We start from the raw sequence: 25,039 nt of genomic DNA on the forward strand, positions 1-25,039 counted from the left end.
GGCTCTGAATGGGTGTTACTTCAGTCTCTGTTTTAATCTTTGCCTCTCTCTTCCCTGCCAAGGGTATTCTTGTTCCCCTTTTAAAGAAGGCGTGAAACATTCACATTTTGATCATCTATCTTGAGTTTCATTTGTTCTAGGCATCTAGGGTAATTCAAGCATTTGGGCTAATAGCCACTTATCAATGAGTGCATACCATGTATGTCTTTCTGTGATTGGGTTAGCTCACTCAGAATGATATTTTCCAGTTCCAACCATTTGCCTACGAATTTCATAAAGTCATTGTTTTTGATAGCTGAGTAATATTCCATTGTGTAGATGTAAGTGGTCTCAAATCTTAATTATACCAGGAATGTCAAGAAGAAATATAAACTAGTTCATATGATAGCTCATGATCTTTCTTTCCATGAGCCTATAGGCAATATATGATTTAGAGGACAGCCTAAAATTGTACACTTATACTACATTATAGTGTACACTTATACTACATTATAGTTTATGAGACGTTGCTATGTGTAGAATGTCAACCACCAGGTGAGAAAATGTGTCCCTCTCTAAGGCCAGAGGATCTGACATGGTTTCCCTTGGGAAGCTGGCTTGTCACCATGTCTGTTCCGTAAAGAAAACCCAGAATGAGATGACACTATGTTCAGCCAAACCATGATGCATTGGAAATTTATAGGAATTTGAGCTATTATGATTATAAAACACAAATGTATGACTATAAATTACAGATAGAAAATAATTAGAAAATCAGAATTAATAGAAACAACAAGAGGCCATTCAGGAAACTGTGCCTGACAAGGGCATTTTTTTTTTTTTTTTTTTTTTTTGCTGTGAGGCACTAGGAAAACCATCAAAGTATTTCACTGAAATGGAGGTCGAGTACCATCCATTAACAGCACACTGATCCGAGCGGAGAAGAGGCTGTGATGCTACTGCCCAGATCGGAATGCATACTTGCTCTGAGCTTTTATTTTTTCTCAGTGTGTTGACTTTGATAGTCCGTGTCAAAACAGAAGCTGAAGAGAGGAAAAACATGGTCTGTACATGACACACTGGGCAAGCCTGTCAATGGACTAGCCTTAGTAAAGAAGAATGAAAGATCTTCCATGAAAATTAAGTACATGTAGTATACATTACATTAGTGAATTGTCACATGCTACGTAAGCTTGTTGGAAGAACACTTGGGGTGAGGAGGCCATCCTTGTCTCACACTCAAGCATGTTTATTTCCAGAATCCACCCAAATTTCCCATCCTGGGGCTGGCTGGTTCCTTATGTCTGAGACAGGGATAAGGGAGAACAGGAAATAGGTCAGTTAAAAACATGGCATCTTGAGAGCAGCCAGGCTATAGAAACGCTAGCCCTGGGAAGGGGCCACTTTTTCAATTCTGACACCCAACTACTCTTTAAACAGGAATAGGAAGAAAGGAAGGAATGGACAGGTAACTGAACATAAACAAAATGAAGCAAACAGAGCAGGTTTGACTTCACATTTAACATTCATCTGAATGACTAGCCCCACACTTTCAGGTTACCACCCAGAACACTCAGTTGACAGAATAATTGTGTGTGATGTAAGAAAAATGGTATTGTTGAATCTCAAGATTTTTACTTTACAATGTACTCTCCTTTTGGATGCTTGGTGTCTTCTGTCACCACGTCCAACTGACCTGAGAAATTTCAATGAGTTTTTAAGCAGATGTCTGAGGGCCCAACTGTCACCACTCTTTGATACTCGTAGAGGATAATCAAAGGGGATATTGTGTGGAAATGGACAGCCTATGCCTGCATTTTTAAACAAGAAACAGGTCTTAGAGTCCCCACACACAAAGCCCATCACATTACTATAGGAATGTATTGTAATGTTTCCTATATCACAGTTCTCATATACTTTGGCATTTCTTACATATTGACAGGCATTTGTAGCCTGTCAGACAAAATAAGACCAACCAACCAACCAACCAACCTACCAAACAGAAAGAAAAGACCCACCAACAGCCTTCAGCTTATTTGTGTCTCCACGGGAACCACAAGCTCTCAATTCTCTGAGAAGTTATTTTGAAACTAAAATAGTTTTTTTTTAAATTGCATTTAATTTTTTCATTGGAAAAGCAAACTAAAGGAATGTAAAAAGCTCTCCTGTACCTCTAAGTTACAGGTCCAGATGGTGATCAAATAGTTAGCTATATGTGGAAACACAGTTTACTTTATTCAACAGAACATCTTTATGTAATTTTCATTCCGTAGATGTCAAAACTAAAGTAAAGCACCATGCATCCTCTGTCTATATATTGCTTCTTAGATTCTTGTTGACACAGCATAAAACAAACATTCTGAATTGCAAATAGCTCTAAAAATGTTTCTTAAATATAAAAGTTATAGCTGTGACATATATAACAGTCTACCAAAGTTGCTCAGTACCCTTCTCTACGAGACTCTGACAATGTTTTACATTCTCACACAGCCCAGGCATATTGCTTAACTTAATTTTACTTATACAGGTGGTATCCTGAAAACCTATAGACCATCCACATATCATAAGAGAACTGTTACTCATTGCCTATGAAGTCCATGTTATGAATTGATATTAGATTATTCCTTACACATTATGACTTACATCAAAAGTACTAAAATCCTCACAACCTGTATTGTGTTTATTTTATATTTTAAACTGAAGTCCTTATATGAGGAGGCTGCCCCTTCTCCTCTGCACTCTCAGCGTATTCTTTAAGAATTGAATGCACGCAGTCAGATGTAAGCAATCATAGCTTTTCCCTCTTGGTTCATGTTCCACCTGACTGTGATTGGCTTTCAAGGTGACAAGCAAAAGCCACCCAGATGAAACAGTGGCAGTAGCTTTCTGTGTAGGAGACCAACACTGAACACCACCCCATTTCTACCTGTTTAGGATTCCAGTCCAGGAGAGGTATTGCTTACACACAGGATGATGTACTGTGGAACACACTTCCCCTTTTGAAACTTTCTTCTTAACTGCCACATAGTGAGAATCACACACGTGCTTCTCCATGTGTCTGTTTGAGTGGGTTCCAGAGCACGGCTGCGACTCCTCATCATATCCATGCACTGCATAGCAGTGCTGAAATGTCATGTATTACATCACTCAGAATTGCACTTAGGTTAATGTATCAGTATATTTAGTCTCATTTGCTCAGGGGATAGATTTACAAAGGAAACATTAAGATTAAGTTTTAATTCAGCAGAGTAATATGTTTGAGCCTTGTTGAACGTTTGGAAATAAGTTGATATACTTGATGTCTTTGCAGAACTGAAGTAAAGCAATAATAGTAACAAGATTTACATTGAACCACCACCCAGACAAAGCACATCATTTTACCTGAGCAAAAAAGAAATTGCAAATACATTTTGATCTTGAAAAATAATGATTCCTGGACAGAACACATCCTGTTATTATACACAAATGAAGGAAAGCAGAGAAAAACAAAGCATTTTACAAAGTTGTATAAAATTAGCTTTTGCTTCAGAATGATCTGAATATTCATACAAACCTTTTTTTAAAATAGATTGTTTAGAAGCAACACTTTGTAAGAATATGTGAATAGAACCCTTTCTTTTTAAAATTGCTAAACCACTTTAATTTATTTTTTTCCCTTAAAAAATTCTGACTTTGATGTACAAATGTAAACTGTCTCAATCCACGGTTTAACCTGAGCTGTGAAGTGTCCAAGGCTGAAGCCTGGGATACTGACTCTGGTTGTAAGAAGGACACAGATGTTGGTTCAGACAGAGCAAGGCTCTTTAGCCATGAGTAAACCTCTGCCAGGGAGGTGGTCTGCAAAGCAGGAAGTCTACTACTTCATACAAGTCTATAGTTTACTGTAGGATTTAGCTTTTAGTTAGAATGTGTAAAAAAGAAAATCACTCAAAATGGCAAACCTGTCATAATAAAATCAAAAAGGCATTTTCCCAGCAGTGAAAAGTCATAACGGAGACCCTGGAAAAGACGCTGTCACTTACTTTGGTAGAGTTTTCAAGTGATTTTCTCTTAACTCCAAGATTCGCAATTTGACAAGTCTGTAGAGAAGAGTTTTACAAATTACTCATCAATGTTTCTATATAAAAAGCATTTACACGGCAACGTAACCAATCACTGCCATTAATTAGACAGAAACACTGGGCTGGTTTTAGTATGGTGTCAGATATTTATTATTTTAATGTGTATGGGTATTTTGCTTGCATGTGTGCCTGTGCACCATGCATGAGCTGTGCCAGATTTTAGATAAATATGTAAACTGATGGATGATACACAGGGTTGCATCACCACTGGCCAGTGGCAAAATGCAAAATCTAAAAATATTTGATTATATCTTTGAATCCCAGCCTTCTAAGTTTCTAATGTTTCATAGAAGTACATTTACTCTTATATTTAATTAGTCTGTGTGTTCATTAGATTATTATTTTCAATAATTTCAGGTGTTGTGTTCATTGGGATAGAGCAATGCTTTTTATTGGGAGACCATAGACAGACCTGAAAGACAGACAGAGGTGAGAGGCTTCGGTTTGGTGTAAAGACAGATATGTGAACATTCTGTCTCTATGACAGATTATGCATCAACTCCATTATTTTCCTAACTTTAGTTTCCCTCATCAATAACACTAGATCCTCAGGTGGAATACTTTAAATGACACAAATTCCCAGCACACCGCAAGTTGGCGTTGTGCGTCCTCTCTCTCTGATCGCACGTAAGGCACAATGGGAGCACTTCTGTGTGCCATGCTTTATTGACTTCAAGGTTCACATGTTACCCTTTCTGAAAAGGTTTGTTGGGAACCTGAAGGCCTTCTGCGTGTGATAGTACTGAGCGGAGGGTGCTTCCTTCAACTCTCTTGCTCATTGGGTACCACAGCGTTCCAGGAGGGCACCTCACAATTGATGACACAAGGATGTGCCGTTGGTAACACACACTGTTGTACACGACCAGATTGAGCCTTGAGTTTGTTTCTCACAAGGCTACTGTAAAACCAATAACAATTGGATTTTCCAAAATCTTAATTTTGAAGGACAATGTATATAAGTGACTTCATCTGTCATCTGCCTTTAATGTGCTTTTGAGGTATTTATCTAGGCCTCTTTCCTTTTTCTTCTCTCTAGTTCTCAATTTAACTTCAATTTGATTCTTTATTAAATAACATGCTTCAGTGCACAAAAGCTCCAGGCCTGAGAGTATCTTAGATATCTGAAAACCTCACATCCCAGTGGCTGTGCTAGTATTGACAGCACAGTGAAATCTATTCTGTCTTTTAAAAATACAAAGTTTCAGGCTGGAAGAAAGTTTGAGTACCATTTTGTCAAACCACCTAGCAGTTGAACTTGAAAAAACTGCTTAGACTATGAATTATTATAAGCAAACATGTCATTAAAATAGTATATTTTGGCAACTTGCAAAACTTAAATGCTAATTCAAAGTAGCTTTGGTATTGGTATTGTATGTCCTCTTGGCCTAAACCTCATGCTCATTTAAGAACTACTTAAAGAGAAATGACAAAAATAATCAAGACGGGGTTGGGAATTTAGCTCAGTGGTAGAGCGTTTGCCTAGCAAGCGCAAGGCCCTGGGTTCGGTCCCCAGCTCCGAAAAAAAGAAAAAGAAAAAAAAATCAAGACAAAAAGTGTGTTAGGGTGTCGTAAATATTTTATGGTTTGTTCATTTTAAGGCACTTTTGTGTGCTGTAGTTGATATTCAAAGGATAATTCTAGTCTACAGTAGAGCTGGGGAAAAGCTTTTTTACAAGTCTATGCCTTGCAATTTCCCTCCTGTGTATGGTTTAGGATACTGTGATATTTTCATCTGTAGAAATGAAGGGGTCTGGGACATTTACAGCATGCAATGAAGATCACCATGCATAAGTTGACTTCATCATGCTACCTGTTGTTCCCTCACCACTGTCAAGAGGCAGGTGCCAAATAATACTCAGTCAGTCATTTGCACAATATAAAAATGATTGGCTAAAGCTGATAATGACATTAGAATGACTGTTTTTTTTTATGAGATATGTGTTCTATAAGAAAAAACCTTGGAAGATACTGAAAAAAATATGAATTAAAATCAGTCACCTAGAATTTTAGCTTTTTATCTCATGTATTTATATTGGAAAAACAGTTTATATACTTTGCTATGAAACCTGCCTAGCTCCTTCTTAACTAGGAGCCCTTTATCTAGGCTTTCATACATGGTCATCCATTTCTACACAGCACTGTCACAGAGGAGCAGCACACAGAAGCGCCACGGCAGAGTCCGTCAAGCTCCTAGACAGAGATGAGATTTCTTCGTTTTCATATTGTCAACAGTGGAAAATGTACCTGTCTACCAAATCCAAATATGGCATGGGACATTTCTAGTAATAAATCTTGAGGTAATGGTATTATCATTTTTGAAGTTCTTTAAGCATGTATCACTACCCTCAGTTTTGTAAGTTGGTTTCAGAAGCTAGGACAAGTGAAGAGGTTTGTTGTCATTCTAATTTGCATTGTAACAGATATTTCTAGAGACAGACCTCTCTCCTGTATTCATCTATTTACATTTCATTACAAGCTGCCACCCCACCTACTTCCCAGTATCATGGTCTTCACTCTCATTTCTAAGGACTTTATATATCAAGGATGTTATTTGTCTTCATAGACACTGAAAACATTTTTTACTTTGTTTTGCAACCCAAGAGCTGTGGACAGCTTCGTGTATTTGCTCATATTATCTGGGACTTTTTTTATATTTAATTTTAACTCACCTAAAATTATTTTATGATAATATTATGTGAAGACCTCATTTTATGTTAATTATTTTAGAACATTTAATTAACATTTATTATATACTAATGAGGCCCGACTGCAATCAGTCCTGTCACTCTTGTACCGCTGAAGCACTTGGCAGAGGCAAAATGAGATTACATAGGTAACATCTCTTATTCTTACCTTCCAAAATTAGCTGGAAGAAATTCGAGGAAGGCGTCATTCAGGTAGAGCTGGGTCAGGTTAAGAAGCTGCGTGAAGCCATCGGGTAGTCTAGAAAGGAGTTACAATTTTAGTCACTACATCAATGTTGCTGTAGAAATGGTAAGAATATATCTTAGGGAAGATAAAAGGGAAATGAAATATGTCTTCAAACTCTCCTTTGGTGTTAGTAATGGAAGAATTTATTGAGCATATAATTACAGCTGGACATTTTAAAACTTTTACTTGTTATTAAAATATGTGATCCCATCCCCAATGCTGCTCTCTGGAGCTGAAATTGAAATCATGGAGAGCAGAATCTCAAACTATTGCACCAGCCAAGACATTCTTATGGAAATCTCAGCTGAATGACTGGGTGACTTTCAGACGAACAGACCTTTCCGATTAGAACAGTCACATCAAGTCAGACAAGGACTTTTTGACATACTATTAATTCAGTTAGTCATTAACACTTCCCACAGTTCATCATCAGGATGGTGAAGCCTGCCCCATGTGGAAAGAGACTGAGCTTGCTCCCACTCCTATATTTCCTCCAATGCCAGCTTAACCGGTGTGTATAAATGCAAAATTGGTCTAAGTCCTCTTAGTTAAAGACTAGCGAGAACATTAGGAAAATATTTTTAACAGAATCATAATGGCTGTAGGTGTCATTGAAAAGTAAGAAATGACCTTTAATGAAATTTTAGAAATTAGATGAAATAATTACTTCAAACATTAAATCTTCTTTTGCTGTTTAATTAAAATATTCCCCAGGAGTTTTCCCCTTAGAATAATATTGGATTTTTTCCTATAACTGTATTTCTATTTTAATGTCTTTATAGTCTAATCTGGACTTCATCCTTCTATAAATATTTCTAAGTTTTCCTTCTCATCTCATAACCACCTTCCTGTGGTGACTGCTGACATCCCGTGAACAGCTGCCTATACTCACTGATGTCTCCTACTCTAGTATTTCTGGCCTGCAGTCACCAAGCCTTCTCTGCCCTCTACTCTGCATCTCAAGCTGCTTGCCAACTGTTGTCATCACTGACAGATGTTCCCTTTACGTCTACTGCAACCTCCCCATCCCACTGCAGGAACACAACACGTGGGCTTCAAACGTAACAGAATAAAGAAACAGCTAATACTGTGGATGGCACCTGTGCCTTTCCAAACTGGAATGCATCTTCCAGTTTATCTCTCTACTGTGTAGCCTTGGCTGACCTGGAACTCTATGTAGATGAGATTGGCCTTGAACTCAAAGAGATCCACCTGTCTCTGCCTCCTAAGTTCTGAGAGGTTTAGCTTACAAATTTTTAAATGCTCCTTAATTTTGTTTTTTAAAGACTTTTTAACTCCCTTAAAAAAGAAACCCATTTGTGCTTTAAGCATGTTCATATATATATACATATATATATTTAAATTATACTGTTTATATCACTTTAAAAACAGCTTTATATTTTCATATGCATTTGGATAGTAACTGTCTACTGTCTTAGAATGCCCTGTCATTATGTGCACACAGCACAGATCATTTAGTGTTCTTCTGTAATTAAAGAGTAGTTATTTTCAGGGTTTTCTATGCCATCATAAATGTTGCTTCTGTGAAGTCTTTTGAATACATATCCCAGTGGTCCTTTGCTAGAGGTCCTGTAGTGCCCTTCCTGAAAGAACAATAATGAGTTGTTTAGAATGAAAGTTTAAGTGTACCTGGGACAGCCAAATTTCATTCATAGCTCCATCCATTTATAACCCAAAGTATCTGTATAAGAGCTTCTTTTTCTTTGTCCTTGTCTTCCTTTATTTCCTATGTGTGGGTCTTTTGTCTGCATGTGTATCTGTATACTGTTTGAATTCAGTGCCTTAAAAGGCCAGAAGAGGGCATCTGATCCCCAAAAGCTAGAGGTAAAGATTGTAGTCACTGAGAAACACACCTGGGCTGTCTGTCAGGGCAGCCAATGCTTTTAAAGCTGAGTCCAGTCCCTCTCTCTGCCCTTCTCGACTCCTGGTTTTGTTATTTCTTTTTTAAGTATCATTTTCTATAAACTTGGTAATATAAAATATTTGTATAATTCTTATGATAATTTCAGTGATCAAATATAGGTTTTGATTTTCAACTTCTGTGAAGTACATGTTTATTCATTTTGGTTGTTTTCATACATCTCTACCTGTGGCTTTCCATACATTAAGCTGGACAAGGTCTCCTGCAGGGTGGTATCTTTAGCCAGGGCCTCAGAATACTCTAGGGGCAATTCTCAGCTACCCTGGAGCAGGTGTGAAATAGCTCACTTCCTCATTTGCCTTGTCTACAGCTCTGTAGAATTTTATGCCCTTGAAGTGTCCCCATGAGACTGGGTCCAGTGGAGATCTTGAAAGCTCAACATGGATTTCCCGGGCCTGTTGCCAGCATATTCTGCCTACATTCACTCTAACACCTGCTTTGTGTCAACCCAAACTAAACACAGAATTCCCTTCTCGGAAATAATTTTCTTTTATTACTTTTTTATTAGCACACTGATTATGCAGATTGGCAACCCCACAGGAACATCTTCCCACATGTAAGTGTTATCTACAGATTTTGTCTACTCTTCCCTGCTCCTCTCTCCCTTTCTTCCCAGTCCCTAACAGTCTCTCTGCCACTTTCAGGCCTAATGCTTTTCTTTTTTTATTCATAGCAAAACCTTTTCCAAAACAATTTGAATTTATTATTTTATTAAATTGAAAACTGTTAGCATTATTTCTTACGGATGGGCATGCCACAGTGTGTGCATGGATGTCAGAAGACAAATTTGTTCTTTCCTTCTGTTTTTAAGTGAGATCTGGGGATTGAACTCAAGATGCCAGACGTGATGGTCAAATGCTTTACTCACTGAGCCAGTGCTCTACCTCCTGCTTTGCTTTTGAGAAAGACAGGGTCTGGTTATACATCAGACTGGCCTTGATTTCACTTATAGCTCAAGCTGGTTTCAAATTCCAGTCAGTCCTCTTCCTGCAGTCTCACTAATACTGGGCGTTCCTGGCTTGTTACACTAAGCCTGGGTGCAACTTTCCACACAATAGCTTGATAGTCTCGCAGTGACGCTTTACACATCCTCAGGGCACTGATTTTATATTGGTTGTTTCATTCTGCACCATCTTGCTTCCGCTTGGATTTTAGAGTGGGTTTGTTTTTTGGATATAGCTTCCAGGAGGATATTTCCATAATTTTATTCTTTGGGAAAGTGGGATTTATGAAAACAGGAAAATAGGTAGGGGAGAAAATGTGGGTTTTATAGTGCACTGATAGACACTGAGTTCAAAGTGAGCTCATGGGACAGTGCTGGGAAGAAACATCTGAGAGGATCTGTAGGGAATTGCAGTTAGAGGGCTTTGAACTTTCGCCTTAAAGGTGTGGCCTTGATTCTACAGTAAGTTCTACCTGCAGTGAATAATGACCGTTCTTCATGTCTTCCTTTTTGTACACGGGAGCCGGGAAGCTTACTACATGAAAGTTTTCTGGCAGTGGCAAAGAGGTTAAACATATTTCTAATGAGACTTAGCCACTGTCCTTTGCTATCGCAAGAAGGAATTGACTATGACTTTGGAGGAAGGAACAGCCACAAACACATATAAACATGAGGAACCTGACCATTTATCTCTGAAGTTGCTTCCAGGTCTGAAGAGTAAAGGCGCACTTTTGTAATACTCATGTGTGGAATGAGACAAGATGATCATGAATTCAGCGCTATCTCTGGTTACAGAGCAAGGTTCTGTCTCAGTAAACTAGAGGGGAAAGGTCACTGCTAATAAAAAACAAAGACTGAAAACTTGAACTTTCTAGTTATGGGATACTTTGAATCATGAGCCTTCCTCAGTCCTCTGTCCGTAGGTGAACACTACACAGCATCTTATTTTTCATTCTGATCAACAATTTGCTTCCCCATTGTTGCTTCTGTGGCAAGTTTGTACAACTTGGAAACTCATCATGATAGAACATTTTCCTTAGGATTAAAAACTGGCCTTTGAAACTTATTTAAAATGAAATCTTGGACTAACACACATAAATTTCATGAAAAAAAAAACCCAACCCAGTATAAGATTACTTTCAGTATGGTTATACAAATACGTGCTGACATTTTACATGGGGCTTTCGTACTTAAAATCACAGAGTTGGGGGTTGGGGATTTAGCTCAGTGGTAGAGCGCTTGCCTACCAAGCGCAAGGCCCTGGGTTCGGTCCCCAGCTCCGAAAAAAAAAAAAAAAGAAAAAAAAATCACAGTGTTGGGGGTGTTGGTGTGGTGTAGTGAGATGTGATGGGGTACAGTGTGGTGTGATGTGGCGATGTAGTGCAGTGCTGTGTGTTATATTTACCAGGACTGCGTTTTTTTTATTTTTTATTTTTTTAAATCACAATTGATGTCTATAGTAATTCACTGAATAATGACGCAACATAAGATTGAAAATTAACATCTTTTGATTTTCCTCATGAAGTTCTCATGTATCCAGTAGGAATCTTTTAGCAATTGCTTGTAGTAGCACTAAGAAATTTTTAGTATTAGCAACTAAAAGATAAGAAGTCTTAGGATAAGAAGTCTCCTAAGCCACATAATACTGTACTATGAAAGTATAGACAATGTGTGTTAGGTGGTATTGAGGTGGTAGATGTAGTTAGTAGTTTTACTTGAGAAAACATTTGACTTTCGTTAACTTTATGTCACAACTGAACTTTCTAAGGGACTAATTCCACTGATGAGACCTTTTGTAGTCATCAGAATGCCTAAGAAACTGTGAGGAAGAAGAAATCCCTTTTAAAATCAATAAGATGGCTTTCACAGGTTCTCATTAGCATCTGAACTATTCAGTGGAAGCCAATATCACCCACAATAAGAAGCCTTTGATAGTTAAATAACTTTACATCCTAGATAATTTGATGGTTTTCCACAGTTAGCTGACTTGTTGAAAATTAAAGTATTAAAAACATTAAAGAACTCTGCTATCCAAACATTGTCTGATTAAAAAATTTCTTGAATTAAAATGTATATATTCTAACTACAATAAAGGATGGACAACAGCAGATATATGCACTTGGTCATGAGAGATACTTGGACATACAGTCCTGGAGTGTTGGCACTGGAACCAGAAGTCTTGGTTTTGAACCACAGTTTTGCTAATATCTGTAAGACCTTTGAAAATAATTTCATCAGACTCAGTTTCCTTACTTATAAGTGGTAACTCTAGCACCAACTCCTCAGATATGCCTCCAAAATAAATGATTTCTTGTTCCGTGGTGAGACCAGGAAGTAACAATCACATTTCTTCTCTATGGTGTTTTTATTCTTCCCATTTTAACTAAACACTGCTTTAAATACTTTTTATAACTGCTGATTTTCATCACTGGAACAAGGATTTTAAGACAGCTTTGCTGCAGCCCTCTTATTTTCTTATTGTGCTTTTTATAGACTCTAACTGAAAATGTATTTTAAGCATCAGACCTGTAATAGAAAGGTTAGGCCCATCAAAGTAAGTTTTGTATGTTGTAACTAAAGAGTCAATGTAAAAACTTCTTCTCTAATTATATAAGTTTAAATCATGAAATTAATATGCTACAGAACACTTGGGAAAGTAAAAGAAAATTAAATTGCAATTCTACCTCCTTTACACAGCTGTGATTTGCATTTTACCTGGTTTCTAAAAATTTTTTCTTATTTTTAAATGATAAGAAAAATTGTGTTAACCACAATCTGGTATTTATTTTTGCTTTTACTTATAATTATTTTTGCAGACCCAAATCCCATGGGTCTTATGGGACACATGAAAGCAGTGCTAAGAGGAAAACTCAGAGCTCTGAGTGCCTCCAAAAAGAAACAGGAGAGAGCATACACTTAACAACTTGACAGCAGACTTAAAATCTCTAGAACAAAAAGAAGTAAATACATCCAATAGGAGTAGAAGGCAGGAAATAATCAAACTCAGCGCTGAAATCAACCAAGTAGAAACAAAAAGAAAAACAAAGAATCAAGAAAACCAAGAGCTGGTTCTTTGAGAAAATCAACAAGATAGATAAACCCTTACCCAGACTAACCAGAGGGCACATAGAATGTGTCCAAAGTAACAAAATCAGAAATGAAAAGGGAGACATAAAACAGAATCTGAGGAAATTCAAAAAATCATCAGATCCTACTGCAAAAGCCTATATTCAACAAAATTGGAAAATCTGGACAGAATGGAGAATTTTCTAGACAAATACCAGGTACCAAAGTTAAATCAGGAACAGATAAACCATCTAAACAACCCCAGAACTACTAAAGAAATAGAAAGAGTTATTAAAACTTTTCCAACCAAAAAGAGCCCATGACCAGATGAGTTTAGTACAGAATTTTATCAGACCTTCATAGAAAACCTCTTACCAATACTGTCCAAAATATTCCACAAAATAGAAACAGACAGAGCACTAATCAATTTTTTCTATGAAGCCACAATTATGCTTATATCTAAACCACACAGAGATCTGACAAAGAGAACTTCAGACCAATTTCTCTTATGAATATTGATGCAAAAATACTCAATAAAATTCTTGCAAACAGAATCCAAGAACACATCAAATGATCATTTATCATGATCAAGTAGGCTTCATCCTAGGAATGCAGGGATGGTTCAATATATGGAAATCCATCAACACAATCCACTATATAAACAAACTCAAAGAAAAAAACACATTAATGCATTCAATGCTGAGAAAGCATTTGACAAAATTCAACACCCTTTCACGATAAAAGTCCTTGAAAGATCAGGAATTTAAGGCCCATACCTAAACATAGTAAAAGCTATATACAGCAAACCAGTTGCTAACATTAAACTAAATGGAGAGAAACCTGAAACAATCCCACTAAAATCAGGGACTAGTCAAGGTTGCCCACTCTCTCCCTACTTATTCAATATAGTACTCGGAGTCCTAGCAGGAGCAATCAGACAACAAAAGGAGGCCAAAGGGATACAAATTGGAAAGGAAGAAGTCAAAATATCACTATTTGCAGATGATATAGTATACTTTAGTGACCCCAAAAGTTCTACCAGAGAACTACTAAGCCTAAAAAACAACTTCAGCAAAGTGGCTGGGTATAAAATTAACTCAAACAAATCAGTAGCCCTCCTCTATTCAAAGGATAAACAGGGTGAGAAAGAATTTAGGGAAATGATACCCTTCACAATAGTCCCAAATAATATAAAATATCTTGGTGTGACTTTAACCCAGCAAGTGAAAGATCTGTATGACAAGAACTTCACGTCTCTGAAGAAAGAAATTGAAGAAGATCTCAGAAGATGGAAAAATCTCCCATGCTCATGGATTGGCAGGATTAATATAGTAAAAATGGCCATTTTGCCAAAAGCAATCTGCAGATTCAATGCAATCCCCATCAAAATTCCAACTCAATTCTTCATAGAGATAGAATGAGCAACTTGCAAATTTATTTGGAATAACAAAAAGCCCAGGATAGTGAAAACTATCCTCAACAGTAAAAGAACTACTGGGGGAATCACCATCCCTGACCTCAAGCAGTATTACAGAGCAATAGTCAGAAAACTGCATGGTATTGGTACAGAGACAGGCAGGGAGATCAGTGGAATAGAATTGAAGACCCAGAAATGAACCCACACACCTATGGTCACTTGATCTTCGGCAAAGGAGCTAAAACCATCCAATTGAAAAAAGCTTTTTCAACAAATGGTGCTGGTTCAACTGGAGGTCAGCATGTAGAAGAATGAAAATCGGTCCATTCTTCTCACCCTGTACAAAGCTCAAGTCCAAATGGATCAAGGACCTCCACAGCAAACCAGATACACTCAAACTAATAGAAGAAAAATTGGGGAATAATCTGGATCACATCAGCACTGGGGGAAATTTCCTGAACAAAACACCCATTGCTTATGCTCTAAGATCAAGAATCGACAAATGGGACCTCATAAAGCTCACAAAGCTTCTGTAAGGCAAAGGACACTGTGGTTAGGACAAAAAGGCAACCAACAGATTGGGAAAAGATCTTTACCTATCCTACATCAGATAGAGGGCTTATATCCAAAATATACAAAGAACTCAAGAAGTTAGACCGCAGGGAGACAAATAACCCTATTAAAAAATGGGGTTCAGAGCTAAACAAAGAATTCACAGCTGAGGAATGCCTAATGGCTGAGAAACACCTAAAGAAATGTTCAACATCTTTAGTCATAAGGGAAATGCAAATCAAAACAACCCTGAGATTTCACCTCACACCAGTGAGAATGGCTAAGATCAAAAACTCAGGTGACAGCAGATGCTGGCGAGGATGTGGAGAAAGAGGAACACTCCTCCATTGTTGGTGGGGTTGCAGACTGGTACAACCATTCTGGAAATCAGTCTGGAGGTTCCTCAGAAAATTGGACATTCCATTACTTGAGGACCCAGCTATACCTCTCCTGGGCATATACCCAAAAGATGCTCCAACATATAACAAAGACACATGCTCCACTATGTTCATAGCAGCCTTATTTATAATAGCCAGAAAATGGAAAGTACCCAGATGCCCTTCAACAGAGGAATGGATACAGAAAATGTGGTACATCTACACAATGGAGTACTACTCAGCTATAAAAAGCAATGACTTCTTGAAATTCATAGCCAAATAGGTGGAACTAGAAAATATTATCCTGAGTGAGGTAACCCAATCACAGAAAAACACATATGGTATGCACTCACTGATAAGAAGCAGGATGACCAAAGTGTACATGCTTCACTCCTCCTTAAAAGGTAGAACAAAAATATTCATAGGAGGGGATATGGAGGCATAGTTTGGAGCAGAGACTGAAGGAACGGCATTCAGAGCCTTCCCGACCTGTGGTTCATATACAGTCACCAAAACTAGAGAAGATTGATGAAGCTAAGAAGTACATGCTGACAGGAACTGAACATAGATCTCTCCTGAGAGACACAACCAAAGCATGTTAAATACAGAGGCGAATGTTAGCAGCAAAGTACTGAATGAGAATGGAACCTCCTTTGGGGGAATTAGAGGAAGTATTGAAAGAGCTGAAGGGGCTTGCAGCACCATAAGAACAACAATGCCAACCAACCAGAGCTTCCAGGGTTAACCACTACCCAATGACTATACATGGAATGATCCATGATTCCAACTGCATATGTAGCAAAGGATGGCCGAACTGGGTACCAATTGAAGGAGAAGCCCTTCGTCCTGCCAAGGTTGGACCCCCAGTGCATTCCCCAGGAATGTCGGAGGGAAGAATAGGGGTGGTGAATGGGTAGGGGAACACCCTTATAAAAAAGGGGAAGGGGAGGGTGATAGGGGACTTATGGATAGGAAACCAGGAAAGGGAATAACATTTGAAATGTAAAAAAAAAAAACAATATCCAATAAAAAATAATTATTTTTGAAATTTTGTAGTATAAACAGTGGGTACGTAATTTCTAGAGCACATTCAGACACTTCTGAGAATGAAGCGGGGGTGGTTGGTGTTAATTGTGGCCTGTGATAAACACCACAAGAAGCAGAGGCCATGCTGTGCAGCTTCCCACATTCCCACAGGGTGTTGCACAGCAACATAGTGCTGGCTTCCATGGTAATGAACTCTGAATATTCATTTCAATGCATTTCTCTTCTAAGTGTATGTTCTCTCTGTGTGTATGCCTATGAGCACACGTCTAGAGCCCAGAGGAAGGATTCAGGTGTCTTCTCTGATCGCTTCCATCCCATTCTTTTGCCAGTCTGACTGTCAGAGACCCTTTAGGATCCACCTGTCTCTGCTCCCTGAAGTTGGAGTAATAGGTACCTACTCACAACCTCTATGTAGGTGCTGGGGAAATCAGCTCCTTATGCATGTGCAGGAACTGCTCCTCTTACTGGCTCATCTCTCCAGCCATATTCTGAATATTCTTAAAAGCTGAAAACCTATCTTTGATTTATAGCAAAGATGTTTCATAGTGAGAAGAACGAGGGAGTTAAATACTAGTTTCAGTTATTTATTGTGGTAAGAGGCAATAACAGTAGTTACATCCTTAGTGAGATCACTGTGGAAACTAAAATGGAGTTATGGAGTTAGAGCCCAGAGAGGCAGGGGTTCTCAGTAAATGTCAGGCTCTGCTTTCTCACCAAGAAGTTATTTTTCAGGTTTACTTTGATTATGTTCACTGATGGCTGAGAGCAAAGCAAAGCGGTGACTCTAAAAATTGTAACTTTTGTGTTACCAGTTTTTATCACGTAATATTTTATGAATATCCTACTGAAAAAACAAAAAAAAAATCAATTCAGAAAAATATCAATAAAAGCAAACTTATTTTTTGAAAATCCAATAAACCTGATCCATAAATGGGTGGGCAGAGTTATCAAGCCATACAATGAGACTCAAAGCCAGTGATGAGAGAGAGAGAAGAACACTAAAGCTACAGAAATAGAAACAGTTAAGGACTGCGGCAAACTTACCGAAAACATCAAGACATGACTTATACAAAGCGCGCAGATTCCTGAAAAATGGTGCCTGCAGATTGCTGGTTTGGATAGCTGGTTAGCTATTAATGAAAGACTAATAGCCAGAATGGAGATTCTCAACCAAATAGCTGCACCAGTGTAGTTCACCAAGGGCTTGAAGAAGCTAAGGAGGGGAGGGTGACCCCACAGGAAGACCAGCAGTCTCAACCAACCTGGACCCCTGAGATCTCTCAGACACCAAGTCACCAAACAGGTAGCATACACTAGCCTGTCCGAGGCCCCCCACACATACACAGCAAAGAACTGCTTGGTCTGGCCTCAGTGAGAGAAACCGCATCTAACCCTGGAGAGACTTTAGACCCCAGGGAATAAGGAGGACTGGTGGTATGTGTGTGGGGTATGGGGGTATGGGGACATCCTTTTGGAGATGAGGAATGAGGAATGGGATGAGGAACAATTGGCAGGCAGAACAGGAGTGGGGGGGAATGACTGGAGTGCAAAAATAGGATTGAAGATAATAATAAAAAATTAAAAATTAAAAATTAAAAGAGACAGACCTGAATCTGTGCAAATTACAATAGCAAACTGAAGGGGACATTCCCAACCCACTTCATGAGATCAGTTTTACCTTGACAACAATCTGGACAAAGGAATTTGTAGAAACATCTGACGAGTATATTTCATGAAATCAACAAAGCATTAGCAGAAACAGAGCAATAGAGCACAAAAATGAGCAATGCCCATGACTAAATAGAGTTTATTCCTGGTAAGCATGATTGACAAGAAACGTTGAGCAATGTGACTCACCATAAAACCAGAAGGAAAGCCAAGTGATCACAGATCTTAGAAACTAGCTTTGACAGGATTCAACACTCAATACAATAAGCCCTCTTCTAACTAGGTATGATGGCTCTAGTGTGTGTGGGCAGGATTTGGTATTTCTTATCCTCTAACACAAGGTGGCTGAACAGTGGGAGCCATGTTTGTAACCTCCTTCTTGACTCACCCCACTTTGTGATGATCAGATGTTGGGTAGAAAGTTGCATCTGGACATAATTATAGAGCAGGGAGAAGTACCTTTGAGAGCTCCACAGGGTCTGTAGGGGAGGCCAGCAGAAAGCTGGGATCTCGGCTCCCTAAATGAGGATGAAGTTCTCTGCACCAGCTCGAGTGAGCACTGGAGTAGATTTCTATCTATCTAAGCCCCCTGAAAATACTGTTCACTCTTCCCTTGGCTCCTGGGGGTGAGACTATAAACAAACAGCTGGAACTTGCTATGTACAAGTTACTGAACCACAGACTCTAGGAGATGCCAGTAAACAGTAAGTAAACTACTAAGGACTTGGGCATTTTTTTACTGTATTAGTTAGAGGGAAACTAATACAGACTTTTGTTCCCAGAAAAAGATCTCTGCCATAAGAACCTCTCAAAAATGCAGAAATATTTGGCTTTGTAATACAGAATAAAAGATTGCTAAAGTCCAGAAACACACACACACACACACACACACACACACACACACACACACACACACACACACATACAGGCCACGAGACAGAGACTGCATTTCCTTGAATGAATTTCACTGGGAGGACCTGTCATCAAGGGTGCAAATAGAAGTGAAAGCCCCTTATGGGGCATTAAAGACAAAATATGAGAAAATAAGCAACAGCAGATCATGAAAAACTGGCAGTGCTGTCTGTTTTTACTTCTTTATTCGGTGTCAGAAGAGGTCCTACAAGACAAAGTCAGCATCCGGCAAATAGAAACAATGAAATGAGAAAAATTCACAGTTTCATGATTGCTTCTTCAGAACCCATTTCCCTGCAAATGTTCAGAAACAGTCCAGTAGAGTTAAGAAGTGAAATTTAGTTAACTTTTATAATACACATACATAAAAATCTATTGTATTTATAGACATGGCAAAAAATAAGTGGGATAATAAAACTTATCCACAATAGCATAAAAAGTAAACTTGTGAAAATAACTAAGCTATGTTATATTTACGTGTAAAATCTATAAAAATGGAAACAAAACGTTTAACAGATATAACAATGGTTCGGAGACATTGACCTACTGATTCTGTGCAATCCCTGTCAAAATCCTATATGTTTGGAGAGACTGGGAAGCTTGAAGAGCAAAAGGCATAGACTACAAAATATCACTATTTGCAGGTGATATGATATTACATTTAAGTGATCCCAAAAGTTCCACCAGAGAACTACTAAACCTGATAAACACTTTCAGCAAAGTGACTGGGTATATAATTAACTCAAATAAATCAGTAGCCTTCCTCTACACAAAAGAGAAACAAGCCGAGAAAGAATTTAGGGAAATGACACCCTTCATAGTAGTCCCAAATAATTATAAAATACCTCAGTGTGACTTTAACCAAGCAAGTGAAAGATCTGTATGATAAGAACTTCAAGCTTCTGAAGAAAGAAATTGAAGAAGATCTCAGAAGATGGAAAGATCTCCCATGCTCATGGATTGGCAGGATTAATATAGTAAAAATGGCCATTTTACCAAAAGCGATCTACAGATTCAATGCAATCCCCATCAAAATACAAATCCAATTCTTCAGAGAGTTAGACAGCACAATTTGCAAACTCATCTGGAATAACAAAGAACCCAGGATAGCTAAAACTATCCTCAACAATAAAAGGACTTCTGGGGGGATCACTATCCCTGAACTCAAGCAGTATTACAGAGCAATAATGATTAAAAACTGCATGGTATTGGAACAGAGACAGACAGATAGACCAGTGGAATAGAATTGAAGACCCAGAAATGAATCCACATACCTATGGGCACTTGATTTTTGACAAAGGAGCCAAAACCATCCAATGGAAAAAAGATAGCATTTTCAGCAAATGGTGCTGGTTCAACTGGAGGTCAACATGTAGAAGAATGCAGATCGATCCATGCTTATCACCCTGTACAAAGCTTAAGTCCAAGTGGATCAAGGACCTCCACATCAAACCGGATACACTCAAACTAATAGAAGAAAAAGTGGGGAATCATCTCTAATGCATGGACACTGGAGAAAATTTCCTGACCAAAACACCAATGGCTTTTGCTCTAAGATTAAGAATCGACAAATGGGATCTCATAAAACTGCAAAGTTTCTGTAAGGCAAAGGACCCTGTTGTTAGCACAAAACGGCACCCAACAGATTGGGAAAAGATCTTTACCAAGCCTACAACTGAAACTGAGTGCTTATATCCAAAATATACAAAGAACTCAAGAAGTTAGACCGCAGGGAGACAAATAACCCTATTAAAAAATGGGGTTCAGAGCTAAACAAAGAATTCACAGCTGAGGAATGCCGAATGGCTGAGAAACACCTAAAGAAATGTTGAACATCTTTAGTCCTAAGGGAAATGCAAATCAAAACAACCCTGAGATTTCACCTCACACCAGTGAGAATGGCTAAGATAAAAAACTCAGGTGACAGCAAATGCTGGCGAGGATGTGGAGAAAGAGGGAGACTCCTCCATTGTTGGTGGGATTGCAGACTGGTACAATCATTCTGGAAATCAGTCTGGAGGTTCCTCAGAAAATTGGACGTTGCACTACCTGAGGACCCAGCTATACTTCACTTGGGCATATACCCAAAAGATGCCCCAACATATAAAAAAGACACGTGCTCCACTATGTTCATAGCAGCCTTATTTATAATAGTCAGAAGTTGGAAAGAACCCAGATGCCCTTCAACAGAGGAATGGATACAGAAAATGTGGTACATCTACACAATGGAATATTACTCAGCTATCAAAACCAATGACTTTATGAAATTCGTAGGCAAATGGATGGAACTGGAAAATATCATCCTGAGTGATGTAACCCAATCACAGAAAAACACACATAGTATTCACTCATTGATAAGTGGTTATTAGCCCAAATGCTTGAATTACGTTAAATGCACAGAACACATGACACTCAAGAAGGATGACTAAAATGCGAATGCTTCACTCCTTCTTTAAAAGGGGAACAAGAATACCTTTGGCAGAGAATAGGGAGGCAAAGTTTAGAGCAGAGGCAGAAGGAACACCCATTCAGAGCCTGCCCCACATGTGGCCCATATATATACAGCCACCCAATTAGACAAGATGGATGAAGCAAAGAAGTGCAGGCCGACAGGAGCCAGATGTAGATCTCTCCTGAGAGACACAGCCAGAATACAGCAAATACATAGGCGAATGCCAGCAGCAAAAAACTGAACTGAGAATTGGATCCCCGTTGAAGGAATCTTAGAAAGGGCTGAAAGAGCTTGAAGGGGCTCGAGACCCCATATGAACAACAATGCCAAGCAACCAGAGCTTCCAGGGACTAAGCCACTACCTAAAGACTATACATGGACTGACCCTGGGCTCCGACCTCATAGGTAGCAATGAATAGCCTAGTAAGAACACCAGTGGAAGGGGAAGCCCTTGGTCCTGCCAAGACCGAACCCCCAGTGAACAGGATTGTTGGGGGGAGGGTGGTAGTGGGTGGAGGATGGGGAGGGGAACACCCATGAAGAAGGGGAGGGGGAAGGGTTAGGGGAATGTTGGCCTAGAACCCGGGAAAAGGAATAACAATCGAAATGAAAATAAGAAATACTCAAGTTAATAAAGATGGAAAAAAAACCGCAAAAAAAGAGCATAGACTAACTTAGAAACTTAATGATGGGTCATATTGCCTGGCTAAACGATTTGCAATGAGGCTATAGTCAGTGAGAAGATATCAGTGGTGTGAAGTAGGCCTTCAGGTCAGTGTAACATAACAAAGACGCTAATAGACCAACACACAGAAGCTGAATTAATTTTAATGGAGGTACCTGCCAGCCCTATTCAGGATGGGTTCCATTCCCAACAAATGATCTGAAGCAATTGGTTACCCGGACATTAGAGAGAATCTCATGTCCATATTACACCCCAGGGATAAGCAGAGGCTAGCTCTGGTGAGAATCCTAAGGCAAAGGGAAAGCCTGAGTTATGAAAGCTCCAGGAAAAGCTTCAGAGAAATCAGCAGGACTCCGAACTTGGCAAAGTTTTCTTAGGCTGGAAGCTAGGATGTGTGTTATTAAACAGGACTTCATACAAACAAAAAGCCTCTCTGTGAAGGGTACTATTTAGAGTGTGAAGGAACAAATCACAGATCTAGGACTCAAACTGCCCCTGGAATCTGAAAATAGCTTATAATTTAGCATTTAAAAGGCAAGTCAAGAAGAAATGAAAAAAATTGAATCACTGCCAAAGAAACAATACATTTTAATTAATATGCAGAGAAATATGCTGATCGGACACTATAAATGTAAATTAAAACTAAAAGGAGACAGCATATCTACCAGACTGATTGAAACTGCAGAAATCAGAGTGGATAGCAGTGGATGGTGGCAAAGAAACAGCTCCCCATTTGCAGCAGCCTGTATGTTTCTTTTTAAGCTCAAACATATGAGCTTACTCTCCACTGAACTACCCTAAGCATTAAGCAACACGAGTGACCCCTGAACATGAATCTCTTAAATGTCTGTACACAGTTTCTGCCAGCAGTGCTTGTAGACAATCTCTGCTCCCATCAATGGACACAGGAGTCCTGTGATCTCTCTACATGGGATGCTCCTGTCAATAAAGGGACCGACGTGTAGAACAAGAGGTGGCCAGTAAAACAAGTAAAAACAATCCGCCACAGACACCAGCCATTCACGAGGCATTCTAGAAAGGACAGATGGGCTAAGGGGTTCTTGGAATGATGAAATTATTTATAGTGATTACATGTTACGACTAACCACCTGTCAAACTTTACTCAGTTGTGACCAAATATGTTTACTTATATAACTTAAAAGTCTGACTTTGAAAAATGACACATCATTTAAACTTGCTTTTCTATTGACTGTGATTTTATACCCTCCCAAATTATTTAACATTCAAAGTCTTAAGGGTCTTTGATGAAATAGGTTATTTAAAATATTTTACAAGATTAAATATGTGAAATTAATTAGGAAATAGCTATGATAAAACTAGTTTTTAAATTATTAGTAATTTACTTATTTGTAATTTGTTCACTTCATATCTCACCCACTGTCCTTTCTTTCCCAGTTAACCCCTCTCACAACCTTCTTCCTTCCCCTCCCCCTCTCCTCTGAGAGGGTGCCCCCCTCCAGATATCCCCTTATTATGGCTCATCACATCTCCCTGGAACTAGGTACATCCTGTCCCACTGAAGCCAGACAAGGTAGCCAAGCTCAAATAGCATATCCATGGACAGGCAACGACTTTTGGAATAGCCCCCACTCCAGTTGTTCAGGAGCCATGTGAAGACCAAGCTGCATATGTGCTACATATATGTGCTCTTTGGTTAGCGGTTCAGTCATTGGGAGACCCCAGGGGTCCAGGCTAGTTGACTCTGTTGGTCTTACTGTGGAGTTCCCACCCCCTCCATGGCCCTCAATCCTTCTCCCTTCTCTTTCATAAAGGTTTCCATACTCCATCCACTGTTGGGCTGTGGGTATGATGCGATTTTTTTTAATCTGACTTCAATACTTAAAGACTTGCTGCCATAACTAAAGAAGACAATGTATTAGTGTCAAGGAACTAAAGAAAACAGAAAATCAAACAAGCAACACACGAATCAGCCCAGCTCTTCACCCACCCTGTGCTGAGTGGCTTTAGGGAATGTTTCCAGTTTTGGTGTCTGAAGCTGGTGATATCCACTACGCTGAGATGCTGATAAAAATGCATTTGGTGTACAGTTTGGGAAATATTTCCAAGGCCTTTATTTGTTTTCCTCTCCCATACTGTACTTTGACCTAGGAATTCCGATTTTGAAGTCCATTATTTTGTTTGTTATGTCACATTTTCTACTGTTTGGCACACAAGTCACTCACTGTGCACTTCCAATTCATTCTATTGTGTCCTCTGGTGTAAAACTCAGACCAGCCTCTTTGGGTCTTTTGAAAATACTCTCCCCATTAAGTATTCTAGACTCCTCTACTCACGTAGACAAAGTCTTGAAGGGCTTTTCCTTCAGCTTCAGGGAATTAAGATGCCATTTCTCTCGGAACAGCACTGTCCACATTGCACTCTACGTCAGTCTCTTTCAAGGACTACCAAGATGTCAGTAGCCTTTGCAGACTCTAGCTTTACTTCCATTTCACCTGAGCTCAGGTTCAGGACTCACCTTACCCTTTTGCTCATGATTCCACAGGCCTCTCACTCCAGGAAATATTTGAATCAGCAATGCAGCCACACGTTGAGTTTCATTTTCCCCTGAGATTCCTTAACTAATAGATCTTAAGCCACACACACCCTTTTTCTGCTGCTAGTATCTTTACCATTCACATTTCCCCATCCACTGCACCTTTAGGCTTTTCCCTATACTCTTGATGTTATCTCTGGGACCTAGCACTTCTTTTTTGTGGTCAGACCCATTTTATTTTTTGATGGGGAAACTCAAATATTAAAGCATTCTTTGGCACCTTTAAACCTTCCAATAGTTTTCAACTTCCACTGGGTCCTGCATGCTAATTTCTTCCCATGACTGCAACCAATAACCATTTCCTTGATTTTGACTCTCATCCATGGAATACTGCTGAGAATTACAGAAAACCAATGCCATGGTTGCTCAAAG

At 38.9% G+C, this 25,039-nt stretch overlaps 1 protein-coding gene across 7 annotated transcripts in view; it reads right to left on the reverse strand.

Moving 5' to 3' along the window:
• The window catches only part of Lrrc7 (leucine rich repeat containing 7), a 479,249-nt gene that overhangs the window by 201,573 nt on the left and 252,637 nt on the right, over window positions 1-25,039 (reverse strand). For all 7 annotated transcript variants that reach the window (XM_087614691.1, XM_087614685.1, XM_087614702.1 and 4 more), the window contains 2 exon segments: window positions 6,954-7,043; window positions 4,002-4,058 (listed from right to left, as the gene is read on the reverse strand). In XM_087614691.1, the coding sequence (XP_087470817.1) occupies window positions 4,002-4,058; window positions 6,954-7,043 (147 nt within the window).

Source organism: Rattus norvegicus, chromosome 2, assembly GCF_021556685.1.
Source record: "Rattus norvegicus strain SHRSP/BbbUtx chromosome 2, alternate assembly SHRSP_T2T, whole genome shotgun sequence".
Taxonomy (NCBI): domain Eukaryota; kingdom Metazoa; phylum Chordata; class Mammalia; order Rodentia; family Muridae; genus Rattus; species Rattus norvegicus.